Below are 18,329 nucleotides of genomic sequence, written 5' to 3' on the forward strand. Positions count from 1 at the left end.
GAGGGGTTTGTGTCCCCTGCCAGGGACCCCAACCCCTGGGACCTGAACTAGAGAGGTGTGCCCCCAAAAGGTCTGACTTAGAAAAAACAGTGGGGCTTACTTAAGTCCAACGGGCATGTGGTCTCACTCACATAGAGACATAGAGACCCAGGACAAAAGCAAGTTTGAAAAGCATCTAGACTGTGAGTGAAGGAGATTCATTTGCCCATCTTCCAGCCTCTGCCAAAGGTCCAGGGGCCAGGTCGGACTCTCTCTAGAGATGAGCACCTGTTCTGCACTCTCTCTATCCTCTGCTAGCGTGGGCGGCACACAGACCCGGCACCCTCCCGCTGACTTGCTCCTGAGCGGCCTGCGCAGGTGTGTGTGGACACGCAGGGAAACACGCAGACATGCGCAGATACGGTGCTCTCCTGCAGCATCACGGAAGCCAGAGGCCATGTCCAGCTAAGGCCGTCTTCCGCTGCCTTGGTAATGCTGGTGGCCACGGTGGCCTCGCTCCACCCCTGCACTCTCCAGCTGCATCACAAAGCCAGCAGGTGCCTGGAGTCCACACAAAGGACACACACCAGATCACCTGGTCCTGGTGCCCAGAGGGCTTGTGTTCCTGGGCTCCAGGGGACCATAACAATTGCAAAGACAGTTCCCAGCAGTCTACAACCCTCAGGGCATAGCACAGACAGTAGCCGGAAGCACATTCCCAGTCTCCCTGTGAAAAAAGCCTATTTCCTTGGCCTAGAGCTTTTGCCTGAGGGGCAGACTTCCTGTTTGCCACACAACCCAAGGCTAGGAAGGTGATCTCAGGGAACCCAGGCAGGGAGACCACATCCTTGCACTCAGTCCTGGCCTTGCTTCAGCTCTCTGGTACCTCCGAGGAAGGAGCTTTTACACTCAGCTGGAACCCTAAGTTTTGCCACCTCCACCCATGGTGTCCTTCAGATCTCCTGGTCTGGAGGCCCGCAGACTTTATGACTGGCCCCACAGGGCTGTATCTATTTGCATACTTTGAAAGCTGCTGCCTAGGGGTCTGGCTTCCAATCAGCCTGAAACTAGGTTCTAACAAGTTCTTCCCTTTGGGACACCAACAGGTCTTAGCACACCAATGGAGCCCTAGCAAGAATAAATCAGGCAGCCTGCTTGGACAATCACAGAGTTTGGAAAGATAACCAAGAGCTAGGGCAAGGTTGAAGGACAAGGTCCATCACCCATGCAAGGCCAAGACTGGGGAGAGGTTGTAGTTTAGAAACATATAGAAACAGAGTGGGACACCTGGGTGTCTGAATAGGTTAAGCATCTGCCTTCAGCTCAGGTCATGATCCCAGGGTCATGGGATCGAATCCTGCATTGGGCTCCTTGTTCAGTGGGGAGCCTGCTCTCCCTCTGCCTGCTGCTCCCCCTGCTTGTGCTCTTTCTCTCTCTCTCTCTCTCCCTGACCAATAAATAAATAAAATCTAAAAAAAATAAATAAATAAACACCAAAAAATAAACACAGAGAGGCAGGGAAAATGAAGACACAGAGAAGAATGTTGCAAATGAAAGAACAAGGTAAAAATCTCAGAAAAATACCTTAATTTCAGAGATAGAAGTAATATGCCTGATAAAGAATTTGAAGTAATAGTCATAAAGATGCTGCCCAGACTCAGGAGAAGACCAGATGAACACCGTGAGAACTTCATCAAAGAGATGGAAAACAACAAGTTCCACACATTAGCCACAGAGCTGAAGCACACATGGAGGGGTCCTTAGCAGACCAGATGAAGCAGACGAACAGATCAGCAGTCTGAAAGGCAGGGCAGCGGAGCTAACCCAAACAGAGAAAGGAGGAAGAAAGTAAGAAAGATAAAAGAAGACAGCCTAACAGACCTATGGGAACAACATCAAGTGGAAAGAAAATTCACATTATAGGGGCCAGAAGGAGAAGTGAGAGAGAAAGGAGTGGAAAATTATTTGAAGAAATAATGACTGAAAAGTTCCCTAACCGGGGGAGAGAAACAGACATCCTGGTCGAGGAAGCCCAGAGAATTCCAAATAAGATGACCCCAAAGAGATCACATCAAGCATATCCTAATTAAATGTCAAAAGTTAAAATTTAAAAGAGACTCTGGAAAGCAACAAGAGAAAAACAACTTGTGACATACAAGGAACGCCCATAAGATTATTGGCAGATTTTTCATCAGAACTTTGCAGCCAGAAGGGAGTGGGATGATAAATCCAATCCAAAGTGCTAAAAGGAAGAAAGCTTCCAACCAAGAATACTCTACCCAGCAAGGTTATCATTTAGAACTGAAGTACAGATAAAGACGATGGTAACATGATCTATTGTGGTGATCGCTTCACCATGTATACAAATACCAAGTCATTATGTTATACATCTGAAATCAATGTAGTGTCACATGTCAATTTTACCTCAATAAAATATTTTAAAAAATAATAACATAGGGTGCCTGAGTGGCTCAGTAAGGTAAGCATCTGACTCCTGATTTCAGCTAGGGTCTGGTCTTGAGGTCCTAGGATCAAGCCCCACGTGAGGCTTCATGCTCAGTGCGGAGTCTCTTTGAGATTCTCTCTCTCCCTCTCCCTCGCCCCTCCCTCTGCTCTATAAACAAACAAATAAATAAATAAAATCTTAAAAATAAATAAGTAATGCTACACAGGCTCACTCTAATATTCCCTATGTTAAAATTCACTTGACTGGGCCACCTGGGTGGCTCAGTGGGTTAAGCCTCTGCCTTTGGCTCAGGTCATGATCTCAGGGTCCTGGGATCAAGTCCCACATTGGGCTCTCTGCTCAGCAGGGACCCTGCTTCCTCCTCTCTCTGCCTGCCTCTCTGCCTACTTGCGATCTCTCACTCTGTCAAATAAATAAATAAAATCTTAAAATAAAATAAAATGAAATTCACTTGACTTTCTCTGAAAGTGATAAATTAAGCTCTAAGAAAATTGAGGCACCTAGTTATGAAATCCAAATGAATCTTCACTCCTGGGTTAGCCCATCCTTAGCCATTATAAACAAATGTTTGTAAATTAAAAGAAAAAAAACCTTTTTACATAATACAATTCATTTTTAAATTACTGTAACTTCCAAGTCTAGAAAGGTCACTTCCTATGAAGCCCTCTGTGAACACCAATCAACCCTAAGGGGCGACAGCGCCTTTGTCACCAGCAGGTCTGGGACTGTCCACATGGCCAGAGCCCACGGGGGGACGTGAGTGCCCCGGCCATCTCACCTGTCCTCAAAGCACACAGTGCACTTCCAGGCGCTGGTCTTCCTCAGGAACACTCGGCACTCCGAGCACACGCGGTGGCTGCAGCCCTTGCACACGGCCCCCCGGTTCAGCAGAAACCCCAGCTCGCTCTGACAGCGGGCGCATGACTTCTCTCTGTGCTCCTGGCTCACGCCCTGTGCTCCTTTCCACCGGAGGTGCTGCAAGTGCGTCTTCAGTTTCCTGCGGCCCAAACAGTCAAGTGACAAGGTATGACTGAATGAAAGGACAGATGCCAGACATACCCCTACATGGCGAGGGCCCCGATAATACTGCTCCCGGCAAGAGAAGAAAGAAGGGGTTTTGGCGTCCGCCGCGCCCGGCTAACAACATGGCTGTGTGAACTAGGGATCTCACTCAGTATCTCCAGAAAGAGGCTCAGAGATTTTCTCCACGGTGAAACAGAGATGAGAAAAAGCTCACCTCCCACAGATGCCGCGGGATTCAATGGCAAAGCCTAAAAAGTGTGTAGCACAGAGGAGTTAGCCGCTAGTTTTGTTCTAGGCTCATCCCTCCATGCCCAAAGGACATCATAAAGGTTAGCAAGGACAGAGAGAGGACAACACAAAACACACACAGAGAAAATAGCATCAATTTTAATATAGAAGGCATGGAAAGATCTATAAAGATATACATGCCTGCCCTTGTCATTAAGTTACCCAATAAAATGATTGAACTGATGTTCTGCTTTTGCTACTGTTTTTTAAAGATTTTGTTCATTTCTTTGTCAGAGAGAGAGGAGGGAGCGAGCACAAGCAGGGGAACATAGGCAGAGGGAGAAGCAGGCTCCCCACTGAGCACGGAGCCTGATGTGGGACTCGATCCCAGGACTCCGGGATCATGATCTGAGCCAAAGGCAGATGCGATGCTTAACAGACTGAGCCCCCCAGGCGTCCCAACTATTGTTTTGTGGTTTTTGTTTTGTTTTTCAGTGGGTGGTCAGTTCACTTCTAGTTCCTATTTCCCTGAGACAATGGCCCAAGTGCTAAGGGACCTTACACTGGACCCGGAAGAGGTGTTAGTAACCAGACCTTCTTTCATGAAATGTCTCTGCTAGCCATTTTTAAAAGAGAGAAGCCAGCCCCAAGAAGCTAGAGCGCATTCATTCTACTTGCGGGACTTGCGCTGCTGTCTGTGCCCTCGGGAGAAAAACCTCCTGACCACAGAGTCCATGCTACTTTGTTGGTATTCAGGATGTTTCTAAATCACTGAAAGACCTCAAATCATCGAGACAATTCCATTTTGCTCAGCGTATTATCCTTTTCAGCAGAAAAAAGTACAAGTCCATTTCAGAGAGCTTTGGGACAGCAGCGGAGGATAGAAAAAGAACACTGTATCTTCCAGTTAACCCACAAATTTCATTCCTTAAGCATTGGGTTGCCCTGAATTTTATTTATTTTATGTGTATTTTTCTTGGCAGACTCTAGAAGAGTTCTGCCATTAAAAACAAAACAAAATCTTGGGCACCTGGGTGGCTCAGTCTTTGGGCGTCTGCCTTTGGCTCAGGTCATGATCCCGGGATCCTGGGATCGAGCCCCACATCGGGATCCCTGCTCAGCGGGAAACCTGCTTCTCCCTCTGCCACTTGCCCTGCTTGTGTTCCCTCTCTCACTGTGTCTCTCTGTGTCAAATAAATAAAATCTTTTAAAAACATTAAAAAAAAAAATCAAAAGCCTAGTCCACATACTTATTTTCCAGTCTTTGTGTCCTCTACAGACATTGACAAACATGACCCCTGCTGTTGGTAAGACAGATCTTGGCCGCTACCCATCGGCAGGTTTGACAGTCTAGCCCTGCTCTATTAGGTGTTCACTCATACCAACAGTGCATGCAGCTTCTAGACAGACAAGGAAAGAAATTTCCTATTGACAGATCAGTCAAAGAACAGGCTGAGCAGGTTTACATTTTACGCACCCTCTCCCCTCAAAGCCAAGTTGGAAGCAAAAGCACACAAAGAAGACGACGGGAACGCGCCGCAGCAGACCTGCTGTTTCCACGTGGCTTTCTCCACTTTTCTGTGTGCCCTTGGTGACCCCCACCCCAACCAACAATTCAGGCAATGCTTCGCAGGAGGTCTGTCCCTTGAGAGGCAGAGCAGACGCCTGCGAACCTTCCTTTGAATTAGTCCCGCCAAGTAGCAAAGGGACAAGCACCAGACAACACACTTAGCACAAAATGGCATTATTTAAAGTCAATGACAAGAGCAGCCTCCCGTCGCCCCCACTTCGGGGAGCTCGGTTAGAGCGCAGGGCTACCCGGCCTCTGCCCTTCATGGGCCCCTTGCAGAGGGGACGCCCGCATGCCCCGCGGCCAGCAAGCAGCGGCCAGCAAGCAGGTGGCCGTAGGCGGCAAGCAGGAAAGCCCCCAGACTTGTGCGCCGGGGAGGACGGCGTACCGGATCCTCTCTTCCTCGATGTTCTGGACCGCCTGGTCTCGGTACAGGACCTGGAGGACGACCTCACGTTCCAGCTCCTGGAGGGAGTTCAGGCTGACTTCCCTGGCCATGCCTTCTCTGATGCGGAGACCCGAGCCGAGGGTCACTCCATGACCGAGCGCCCCTGGGCTGTGCGTGAGCTCAGGGTGCCCTGGAACAGCCCCACGTGCTTCAAAGTGCACCTTCTCCTATTTCATCAGCAGCTGCTTGGCCTTTTTTTTTTTTTTTTCCCTTTTTGACTGCGTCACACTCCTCGGGAGAAGAAAGCCCCAAGAGGCTGCCCCCCAGCTCGACTCGAGGCTCCCAGAGCCTCATGCCCCCCGGGGAGCCTTTCCATGGAGCCCTACCGCTGCCTGCGGTGTCTGTCTAAGCCAAAAGCATATCTCTGGTCTGAGGTCTTGCCAGAGATTGCTATAAATCAGGCTTGGCTCCAAGCAGATAGTTTCTGCAAAAGCAGAAGTGAGCCCCAATCTGAGGGAACTCAGAACTGGCAGCTATAAAAGTATCGAGGACATTCAGAAGCTACTCTTCCCCTCCAGTGCCTTCGGGTCAGAAGTAATGGTCATTAAAAGCCCAGGCTGCTGAATGCCTGCAAAAAAAGACAACAAAAATGGCCTCATTTTCCTGGCTTGTGTCTGTCGGCAACATCACTTCTAGATGCACAAATCATTCCACACAGACCTTTGCACCTTCTGCCATCGTGATAATGTAAGATTTCAAATTGTATTAAAATTGGTGTTCTCATGTTTCTAAAAGCAACAGACTTCTGAACTTGAATTATTCTAAGATAAATCCAGTATCTCCAGCAATCAGAGAGGCATATAGGTCCGTGTTTAACATACATCATCCTAATTGAAAATACATTAAAAGTACTCAGTGTGTTCAATACTTAACTATTATTTTTACAATTAACTTCAAAAGTAAAAAAAAAATGTAATCAGTTGGGGAAGTATGAACGAACACCCCACCACCTATCTATCAATTATTTATGGTTTTTAATGGTTTTCAAGGCTGTCTTATCCATGGGGTCTTGTTTCTGTTTAATGCTGGTTGAAAGGTTCTGTATATATTACCCCTGCTTTTTTCCCCCCCTACTGGAGACATTGGGCTTACATGACCTTCAATTTGTTCCTCCCCCAACCAAGTACATGGTGCTGCATTGAAAATCATGGCTAGATACGTATCAGTGAAATGCAGAAAGTGTAGATCAAGACAATATACTGTCGGTAACATCATTTTGCTATCAAATCTACATTAATTTCTTGGGAATAAGACTTCCTTTCATTGCTTTAGAAGCTAAACTTTTGTTGGGCTTCAGCAGAAATCCACATTATATTAATTTATGATCCATAACAAGTTACTGAATAAGAGGTTAACAGAGACCTAAGGGATCATTTTCCTTAAGGAAAAAGGGTTAAGAATCGCTCCTTAATCTTTGGTAGCCTGGTGAAGCCTGTGTATTTAAATGCATAAAATAAAATACACTGAATTACAAAGGAAATCATTGATACTAAAATGTTTTAACATAGTAATATATATATTCACTGATACATGAAATAATGAGATCAAGCAGTGATCTAACAACTACTGTAATTCCAGAGTAGTGATGATTGTAAGTAATATTTTGAAATATCTATAACACGCATCGTGGTATGAAAATATGGATGATTTCTATTAGTGAGAGTTACCAGTCCTGCTAGTTCTACTCTGGTTTGATGTCTATATTCATAATGGAAAGAAGTGCTAAATTTGTAATTGGAGGATGATAAATAAAGATGTAAGCTTTTTCCCATCCAAGTTCATGGCCCTGTAGGCTAAGCAGTCATGGCTTAAGGGAGTCTAGATTTGTCAGTTACTCTGTTGTGGGACAGAGTACCATGAGCAGCTTTCCCAGGTCGAGTGAAGAGTAGGAGGGCACAGAGCTCTGAAAGGGGCACTCTCGGCCTCTAGTCCTTAGGCAAGTACTCACCAGTGCCTGCCCTCCAAAGGCTTCCTATCCAGAAGGTGGCGAAATGACCAAGCAACAAGGACTCTGGGCTCTAGCCCAGACTCGCTGGTAACCCCTGCGTGACGGGTGCAAAGTCTTGATCCTCTTCCGCCCCCAGTTTCTGGATGAACAGATGGAACTTGCAGATCTTACTTCCCCAAGGCTCTGAGTCTCTGGAAAAGAGGAAAGCGATATGCAGTAACGTATAATCAAGCAACAAGGGGTAAGGTGCAAACTGGCCAATATTTCGCCAACTTTATGAGCCAATTTCTTCTGAACTTGCCTCTTGGTTCTTCCTTCTTATTTACCACTGGACCAAGAACTATACAGTTGACCCAATTCTCCAGTAATTTCAATGAAGATTTTTGCATTTGTCTCAAAACACATGATTTGTGTGCACTGAGCTTTCTTTTCCTGTGGTTTCTGTGCTCCACGCTCTGGCTCTGCCATGCGGTACAGGGTGGGAATGATGGCAGCAAATTGACTCACTGGGGGAGTCCTGGCACAAGCACATGTTCACTCATTCAGGAGGCTGGGTTTTATAGAAATATAGAATTCAGTTATCACATAAAAATGCTCCTTACACTCTATCAAATCCATGCCTGTGGGCCTCCAGTGGGAAGGGCCCTTTTCATGGATGAGAGGGAGCTTATCCTCCCCCCAGCAACCATTCACTCCTACTTACGGAAAAGTAGAATTTGGTTTGTTCTTGGATCCATCCATCCATTCAATGAATATTCACCGAGTACCTTCCAAGTGCCACACACTGTTCAAGTGCTTAGCACATGACTTGATTGCCTGGTGATTTACACTCTATCCCCTGTGTAACAAGACTGTGATGTTGCTTACAATAAAAGCACATAGAGGACAATTAAAGTCAGAGAGACGTCAGCTTCAGAGTGGAAAGAAGAGAGAGATCATTCCACCATGAACCTGCAGTGAAACAGTCACCATGCTTGAGCATTAGATGTATTTCTGACCTTCTTAGTAACCAAGGCAAGACCAAACAAAATGAAACAAAACAAAACAAAAATCTATGTGATCTATATCATTCTGATAAACCAAAGGAAGACGAGAAGAACCTCCTTGAAGTATAAAGGGCATAGACTGAGAAAATAATTATTTGAGCCATGGTTCAGCAGAAGCAGCAAAATTGAGGGGTCATTATTATACTGACCTTAAAGCTAAGAAGCTGGCGCCAAATCATAATTCACTGAAAGCATTTCAAATAGAGATCAAGACGTGGTATTCCCAGGTGATGTTGGCATAAAGCTTAAAAAACCAGAGGATGGGTGTTTGGTATCCAACCCCCTGTGTTTTTTATTCTTGACTTTTGGACATTTGATCCTAGCTTCTGTCAATCTTCAGTCATTCAAGCACTTGGTTAATATTTACTACGAGTAAAGCCTGATGGAATGTACTTCTTCCTTTAACCTGAAGCCTCTGTCTCCAGATCCTCTATAAGCCAGGGGTGACTTTTTGAAATGATGCCATTAGGACTGCAGAGAGCATCACGCCAGGGTCATATATCGGTTCTGGACATCACCTCAGGATCCTTCATAGCAAGATTTCACAGAAACCAAGGAAGAGATTTTCTCTTTGGTGTCCAGGGTCCTCCTAGTGTACTGCTTGGCTTGGTGGCTTGGATATTCCATTTACCATGTTTGAGCCACAATTGCTTCATCTCACTGGAACTCACCCAGGATTAGCACAAGCTCAGTACCACAGTTACGTTGTTAGAAATTTGTGGGGTGATGGAGAGGAGAAGGGAGTTGAGGGAAATTGGAAGGGGAGGTGAACCATGAGAGACTATGGACTCTGAAAAACGATCTGAGGGTTTTGAAGGGGCGGAGGGTGGGAGGTTGGGGGAACCAGGTGGTGGGTATTGGAGAGGGCACGGATTTCATGGAGCACTGGGTGTGGTGCAAAAACAATGAATACTGTTACGCTGAAAAGAAATTTTAAAAAAAAAGAAATTTGTGGGGTGTTTTTGGTTGTCACAGTGACAAAGAATTGTCTTGCCTCCCCATGCAAATGTTGACTACCTCACCAGATAATTCAATTAGGAAAATATTATAATTCTCTGATAAAATGTAACTCTCATATAAACACAAAGTGTATTTTGCAGGATTTTAATATACTATGAGTTTTCCTGAATGCAGCCATTCTGTAGAAGAAAAGCTGTACTTGGTTTCACTTAGAACTTTGATAAGAATTGTTTACCAGCCAAAGAACAAACCATCCAATCAAGAAATGGGCAGAAGGCACGAACAGACATTACAAAGAAGACATCCAGATGGTCGACAGACCATGACAAAGTGCTCAGCATCACTCAGCATCAGGGAAATACCATAGTGAGATACACCTCACACCAGTCAGAATAGATAAAATTCTAACAAGTCAGGAAATGACAGTTGTTGGCGAGGATGCGGAGAAAGGGGAACCCTCCTACACTGTTGGTGGGAATGCAAGCTGGTGCAACCACTCTGGAAAACAGCATGGAGGGTCCTCAAAAAGTTGCAAAGAGCTACCCTACGACCCAGCAATCACACTACTGGGTATTTACCCAAAAGATACAAATGTAGTGATCTGAAGAGGCAAGTATACCCGAATGTTTATAGCAGCAATGTCCACAATAGCCAAACTATGAAAAGAGTCTAGATGTCTATCAACATATGACTAGATAAAGAAGATGTGGTACACACACACACACACAGGAATACTATACAGCCATCAAAAATGAAATCTTGCCATTTGCAATGCCATGGATGGAACTAGGGGTATTATGCTAAGCACAATAAGTCAATCAGGGGAAGAAGAATTTGAGAGGCAGGGTGGGAGGTTCTGGGGAATAAGGAGGGAAAAATGGAACAAGATGGGATCAGGAAGGGAGACAAACCATAAGAGACTTTTAACCTCAGGAAACAAACTACGGGTTGCTGGAGGGAACAGGAGGGGTGGGAAGGATAGGGTGGCCGGGTGATGGACACTGGGGAGGGTATGTGCTATGCTGAGTGCTGTGAATTGTGTAAGACTGATGAATCACAGACCTGTACCCCTGAAACAAATAATACATTAAATGCTAATAAAAATAAAATAAAATAAAATAAAGAATTGTTTATCATTTCAGGAAGTTGCATCACCAAGGGCAACATTGCTTGTAGTATCTGAATGACTCCTGCCATATGGTGGTAACAATGTGCATTTGTAAATGTCACAGTCAACATGACTCTATTTACACAAATATCTGACAACTTCACTGGGTCTTCTAATGTAGCTTACATATCCAAGTACGCATTATATGGTAATTAAAAATATTCAATTTATAAAGTCCTCTTGTTTCTCCTTTTGTCATGATAATTGCATTGTAGCAGTAATAGTGTGTAGATAGATGACAGTATATGTGAATTCTGTTTCTGGATAGTAAAAGGCAAACCACAATATAATATATTTCCTACAACGAGGGAACACTGATTTTCATAATTTTAAAGGGTGCCCAAGTGGCTCAGTTGGTTAAGTGTCCAACTCTTGGTTTCAGGGCTGTGAGTTCAAGCCCCACAATGGGCTCTGTGCCCACGGAGCCTACTTAAAAAAAAAGTTTCATAGTTTTAGGAACCACTGAATTGGAAGATCCAATCATTTCTAAGGTCACTTATAAATTAAGTTATAGAATTCCCTTGTTCATGTTTTAACACATTATTAAGTTTGTAGGAGAAAATGGAGTTTGGGGAAGAGAGAATGTTTGGTTCTCATTGGTGGTTCGCTCTTTTGGTTTTGGGGGCTTCAGCTTATGAATTTGCATATGCAATTTCAGATCTGATCTCCAAGTTGTGGTGGAGAGCTCAGAGTTCTTCTTGCAATACAGTATCTTTGAATCATTTCAGGTGCATTTTTTCAATCCTCTTGAACGGAAGCTCTGCACTTTATCACAGTTAGGCTGACATTTGAATTCTTAGAAGTTTTGTAACAACTGCCAACTTGGACAGTCTCCTGTGTGATCCATCTTGCAAATCACTCAAAAATGCTTCATTGAAACTCTTCTTGGTTCATCATCTATTTATCCAAAAAAAGTGTTCCCAGACCCCTGGCAATAATTTACTTATTTGTCATTTTTTAAAGTTTCATCGTGTTTTAGTAAACTTCCTAGTCAACAGAGGTTTCTAGGGTGGCAGATGGAATCAGTGGGCAGCACAGGCCCATGGTAACCACCAAGAAAAATCAGAATTTCAACCATGTCCTGGCATTCGCTGGGTGACATACAGCTTTACAAATTCCGTTCCTAGTCACCTGTAGTAGAAACCGTGTTGGAATATTTGTCGTATGTGCTGAAACATCGGTGAAACAAAAGTACTTCTCTTGTGGGTGTTCTGACTGATGTGAAGTTTTGAAGTAGAGCATGGAGATAGTAAAAGAATCACATGAAACCTATGAAAATCGGTTGCGTGTTCCTCGTACTGTGTTATGTACTACCATCTAGGATGACAGAGTCAGGTGGGAGGTTAGCATTTGCCACCGTCACGAAGTGCGTCACAGGGAGAGCTGCTGGGGGGCAGAGCAGACTGTGCCCACTGGCTGGCACGCTGACGGCTGTCACCCACGGGAGCCGTTGTGACAGAACAGAGTGGCTGGTGAGGCCAAGGGAGAAGGTGACGAGGGAAAGGACAGTCTTCATGGCAAAGGTGAGGCCCACTGAGCCTGGGGGAGGGGGAGGAGCTGGTCTGAGGAACGGTGAGGGGGGACTCTCTAGGTGGGGGACAGTGTATGTAGCAATACTAGGGTGAGAATGTGGCATTCTTCCTCCAGCACGGGAGCCCGGCTTCTCCACTGCCCATAAAAAGGCTCTGAAGCAGGAGTAGGGGCTTCCTGACCCCCTGACCTGGTGTCCTCCTATTCTGATCCCCACTTCCCCGTGAGGGCTGCAACGCTCCCGTGGTGAACTCGTTCGAGACCGTTCCCCAAGCACATTGTGCATTTGCTCCTGCTCTCTGCTCTGCCCACCAAAATCAAATCTACTCGTAGACAGCAAGAGAACAGTCAGGAAAGCAGGTGTGGAGCCTGACTGTGTGTGTGAATAGCTCAACTCTGCCCTTTGCTAAGTCCTGGGTGAGTTACCGGAACCTGCTGGGACCGAATGTCCCTGTCTAACCCGAGAACTACTCCACCCACTTTCCCGAGTAGTTGTGAGGATTCACCGTGTGGATACACATCCAGTACTCACAGCACTAGAATAAGCAGGTGATAAGTATCAGCTGTAATTAGCAGTAGTAGTAATGGTTTCATTACCATCAACATTATTCTTTCAAGGTCCAGAATAATTGCTACCTAATTCAGGAACTTTCCCCATATTTACAATCAAAATCAGTCACTCCTTCTTCATTATGATACCCTTTTCCTTTGCATAGTTCTCCCAGGGGGCCCTGAATCCATTCTGGCTTGTACTCAAGAGTCCTTTCCAGCGGCGACATTGGGACTTAGTGATCCCTCAGCCCCCACCAAGCTGGTCCTTAATGGTTGGAGTGTGTTGAGAAACGCAGTGAATGTTGTGACATGTGGGTTTGCTTGCAAAGCAGGAAGCATGAATTCAGGCAGAGTAGGAAGTCAGGACAGTCCAGGGAGCGGGAAGGCCCCCAGTTCTGAAAGCTCCAGCCTTTGGGAAAATCTGAGTTATTCTGGAAGCTGAGAAATGCGCTGCAAAGTGTTTTGTTTTAATGATCTCACTCAGAAAGTCACAGCCGCCTAGCTGGAGGGATGAAGTCCCCCAGATCCACTGTTCTGAGCTGCTCCTTACGCGGTCACTGTCCCACTCGCCTGGCAGCCTCTTACATCGCATTTATTCTGTCCCAAGCAAAGAAGTCGGGCTCTGTTCTTACCTACAGGGAGCCCGACCTCCTTTTTCCATTGCACGTTTGTAATTTTACAATGGTGTCTGCCTTTGCTCACAGCACTCCGACTACCAGCCTAATTATACTTAATAATTAACAAAGAAAACCAATACTACAGCACCATGTTGAAGGAAAAATCTCCCACGGCCTCTTGGAGAAGCCCTCTACACCCAACGGTCCCGTCTCGTGTTGGTTGGGCCACCAGACAATCTGGGATCCAACCCGCCCAATTCCCGGGCATAGCCACGTGCTCTTGGGCCAGTGGCTTAATCTCCATGAGACTCACTTTCCCTCTCTGCTTCCTCGATGCCCTAGAGAGCTGTCCCTGCTTCACAGGACTGATCTGGGAATTCAGTACATCAGCGGGGTGGAGACCTAGAGCAATGGCTGGGAGGTAGCAAGCAGGAGGCAGAGACATTTCTCCCTGCAGACCGTCCCCCTGCGGGAACCCCCAAAAGTAGGAGAATCGCCATCAAGCCATAGCACATTTCTCAGAGATTGATGGGGACAAAGGCAACCTCGGGGGTGGGGGATGCCGGGTCCGCTCCTAAATGCAGCTCCACACTTCATCCATTTTGTCTGCAAAATGTTCTGTCTCCTTCCTTGGCCTCACAGCAAAGCTTGACTGGCTTCCAGACCTGCCGAGGGGGCAGCACGAGCTCCGCGGCCCAGAGGGAGAAGAGCGAGGAGGCCAGGAAAGGAGTCATTTTCTGCTTGCAGGCAGGGGTCCCCTGTCCTTCCACCCTGTCCTCTGACCAGGGGACCGGGACAGTGGCGGGCGGCAAATTGCGGGGGCGTGTGTGCGCGTGACCAGGACTGTCAGCGCTTCTGGGATCTCAAAGGGAAACTGCAGAATTTTCTCAAAGCCTGACAGCCACAGCCCTGCAACGGGCCACGGCGCAGGTCACCTCGGGAGCCCCAAGCCCCACTGCTCTGCTCTGACCACAGCGGTTTCCTTGAGAGGCTGCAGCTTGAGAACAGCCTGGGACGTGGCGGGGGGTGATGTGTGTGGAATCGGTGAGTCACGACACCGCCCCTGATGCTGCATGTGACAAGGTCATCTCTTTTTGCTCCTGTGTGTTCTTTCTGGAAGCCTGTCCCAGCGCAAAGAACAGCTGCGCACATGGCGAAGGCGGGAGAAGAATGTGGAGCAGTGCAGGTCTCTGTGGTTCCAACCCCAACCGGGCTGGCTTCACCTCTGCCTCCAGGGGAGGCGAGATGCGTGTCTATCAATTCTTTATCTCTCTTGTCACTTAATCAGAGGTGGCTTTTCCAGGAAGCTGGTGAGGCTCAAGCATCAGCCTCCCCGGCTTGCACAGCATGTCCAAGGCCCCGTGCCCGACGTCCTATTTGTTCTCTTAAAAGTCTCCATGAGTTGTATAAACATCAAGTCCTTAATACGTGAAATTGCTGGATGGGGAAATCTAGAAATCTAGAAGACCCGAATCCTACCTGACACAGGAGAAAGGGGGATGAGCTTCTGCTTGTCACCAAAAACCTCCCCACAAAAGTGCAGTTTTGAATCCAAGTTAAACACATGACCTCTTCTTATGGAAGCATAAGGAAATGAGAATTAAGATGATTACATTGTTAGGACCCTACTCATACTGCTAACCTTGTTGTTGGACCCAAAGCAACTATTTATTTAACACTTACTCTGGGCCAGTCTGACAAGGACTCTGCCTACATGACCTCAGTCTTCATTACAACATTGTGAAGTACGTACGCCCATTTTCCAGATGAGGAGGGTGAGGCTTGGAGGGCTTAAGTCGTTTACGGAAAATCACACTCCAATTTAGGGTTGTTAAACCTCAAAGCCTTATGCTTTATTCAGGCAGAAAAGCTAAGAAATTAAAATGTCCCACTATCTTGGCTGAGTAATCTTTTTCTGACACTGAGTCTAACTTTGTAGTAGATCCTCACTACCTAGTATGTATTTTTCTCTCATAAACTCTCCTCTTGCCAAGAAATGCATTTGCAGTTTAAAGAAGCTTAACCAAAAGAAATTTAAATTAGACCCCAACTAATACACTTTTAAAAAAATTTTTTAAAGTATATTTATGTTCCATGTCCAAACTAGAAATTATCTGTGATCAAAACAGTCTGAATTTATGAAGTAGATTCAGAACAGAACAGTAATAAACTCTATGTACACGAATTTACAAGCCACAGAAGAAAGCAAACAAATCCAATACACCCAGTACAAATACGATATAAATACCATCGAGACATACACCACCTTAAAAAAAATTCACACCCCGTGACTTAGATAGTGTGTTTTTGGTTTGGCTTGGTTTCTAACTAAGTCTCAAGGACTTTCTCCATTCCCTTTAGATGGTCATCCTACATTTTAAACGTATGCTATTCAATAAATTACAAGTCATCCTCTAACTTTTCTCTGGTTTTGTCTCCCACCCTCGCAATGTCGTTAACTTAGGAGAAGTCACAATCACTGTCATCTCTACCCGCCTTGCCCATGGACCAACGCACCCGGATCGCTGGACTCGGAGGTTCTCCTACCTTGGCATCTGCTTGGAGAGAAGAGACAGGGGCGCCCGTCCTGGAGAGAAGGAAGTCAATTTTTCTTCACGTTGGAACAACTGACGCATTTCTCTTTCCTTCCTGTCAGGCCGGAGCGAAGCGGTGCACCCTCGGGGCCCGCCCCGGGGCATCTGCGGCTGTCCCCACATCACCCGGGACCCCGGCAGCGAAGCCACCTGAAGCCACGCCCAGGGGCTCTTGCACACCAGCGGTTTAGGTCTTTAGCAGGAGGACAGGCGAAGCTGACGCCCCTGAAACCCTGAAACGTTTCAGTCCCCCCAAGGAAACCTCAAGAGAGACTAGAACCTTCGAAGATTCAAATGTGTTCCCCTCTGCAGGGGGTTTCACACTGACCTCAAGTGTGAATGACTGTACTTTGAAGAACAGCTGTGAACTGGAGAATGACACCCCCCAATTAACTTTGGGGGTGGGGGGGAAGGGGTATCTGTCGCTGAAGTATAGATACATGGAAAATGGGATACAAACTGTAAGCACAAGATTGTTCAGTCTTCCCACGGTGAACACACCCCTATCAAGTGACAGAATTCTAACAGCACCCCGGAAACCCCGCCATCAGCCCTTCCAGTTACTTCCTCCCCCACCCCCTGCCCCGAAGATGATGGTTATCCTGACCTCTGATGCCACGGATTCATTGTCCCCTTTTGGTATTTCGTGTAAATGAATGTATATCATGTTAACTCTTTGGGGTCTGGCTTTTAGGGCAGCCTGCTTATGAGACCCAACCACACCATTGCACCTGCTGACATAAAACCAACCTCCATGCTTTGGAGCCAAAATATAACGTCAAGACCGAGTTGGGAATAAAGAGGAACAATAGCTTTGTTCCTCTGCGGGGCGAAGGGGGCTGCAGCAGGCTACCTCCTTCAAGAAGCTGCCAGCCCCGCCCGGAGGAAGGAGCTCGGGGGTTTTATAGGGAAATACAGGAGCTAGCAGATTTTGACAGGAGTTTTCCTTAGTCATGTCTTTAGGCTGGTCCTGGGTTCCTGAAACAAAAGGCTAAGAAGGGAGGAGGGCAGGTTTGCAGCAGAGACGGGAAAGGTTACTTTAAAATCCAGCTTTGGGGTTGCCTGCGTGGCTCAGTCGGTTAAGCCGCTGCCTTCAGCTCAGGTCATGATTCTGGGGTCCTGGGATCGAGTCCCGCATCAGGCTCCTTGCTTGGCAGGGAGCCTGCTTCCTCCTCTCTCGCTCTCTGCCTGCCTCTCTGCCTGCTTGTGTGTATTCTTTCTCTCTGACAAATAAATAAATTCTTTAAAGAAAATAAAACAAAGCTTTGCTGAAACGTTAGCGCCCCCATTTTGATTTTCGTCCAACTTTGGGTTTTTAAGCGGTTTCACAGGTAGTTTGTTCATTCTTGTGGTGGCATATTGTATGGATTCATACAAAGTTTCTCTACCGTATTATTTATTGATGGGCATTTGCGTGATTCGTCGTGGGGGCTAGAACGGATGGTGCGGTCATGAACATTCTTCTGTGGTATCTGGGTGAATACTCGTCCGTGTTTCTGTTCCCTCTTGCCTAGAAATGGAATTGTTAGCATGTGCTCCACATGAGTGGAAGCTGCCAAACATTCTCCCGAAGTGGTTACCAGAAATGAGTTCTGGTTGCTCCGCATCTCCCCAGAACTTAGTATTATTTGCCATTCTTAGTTGATCCATTCTGGTCCGTGTGTGTTGCTATAGCATTATGGTTTGATTTCACCCCCCTGATATTTAGGGTAGCTGAGCAACTTGAGCAGATTTTATATGCTTATCGGTGAAGTGGATATCTGCTTCAATGCAGGGCCTGTTCAAGTCTTCTGTTTTATTATTGGCTTATCTGTCTTTCTGTTATTGACTTAGAGGAGTTCCTTATATATGTAGGATCAGAGTCCTCTGTCAGATATTTATCCTACATAGAGCTTCTCCCACTCTCTGGACTTGTGTTTCCATTTTCCTACTGGGCTCTTTTGAGGGTCTCAGATTCACTTTTGAGGGTGAGCTAGTGTGAACTCAAATGGAGAAAATGATTCAGGCAAATCCAATGACAAACAAAGATAACGTGCACTGTGTGGCCTTGGGAGTCACCAGATCTCTCTGAACACTTCTGGGCCTGGCTTTCCTCAACTGTGAATGAGGTTCACTTGGCTCATTCCTCTGGCTCTTCAGTTCTGGAATCTCATTCTTCTGTGTCCTGGGAATGTTGACCTGACATGGTGCCTTCCACCA

General features: G+C 46.4%; 1 protein-coding gene across 2 annotated transcripts in view; it reads right to left on the bottom strand.

The window, feature by feature from the left end:
- SYTL3 (synaptotagmin like 3) overlaps window positions 1-16,226 on the bottom strand; it is a 79,572-nt gene extending 63,346 nt beyond the window's left edge. The window contains exons 1-4 of one of the 2 annotated variants that reach the window (XM_059176636.1): window positions 16,084-16,226; window positions 7,664-7,854; window positions 5,656-6,283; window positions 3,225-3,443 (exon numbers count right to left, since the gene is read on the bottom strand). In XM_059176636.1, coding sequence (XP_059032619.1) covers window positions 3,225-3,443; window positions 5,656-5,765 — 329 coding nt within the window. In that variant the 5' untranslated portion in view covers window positions 5,766-6,283; window positions 7,664-7,854; window positions 16,084-16,226. The remainder of the gene's footprint in view (window positions 1-3,224; window positions 3,444-5,655; window positions 6,284-7,663; window positions 7,855-16,083) is intronic. The other variant, XM_059176635.1, reaches the window with a different exon arrangement.
- Between the last annotated feature and the right edge of the window lie 2,103 nt (window positions 16,227-18,329).

This window comes from Mustela lutreola, chromosome 6 (assembly GCF_030435805.1).
Source record: "Mustela lutreola isolate mMusLut2 chromosome 6, mMusLut2.pri, whole genome shotgun sequence".
Taxonomy (NCBI): Eukaryota; Metazoa; Chordata; class Mammalia; order Carnivora; family Mustelidae; genus Mustela; species Mustela lutreola.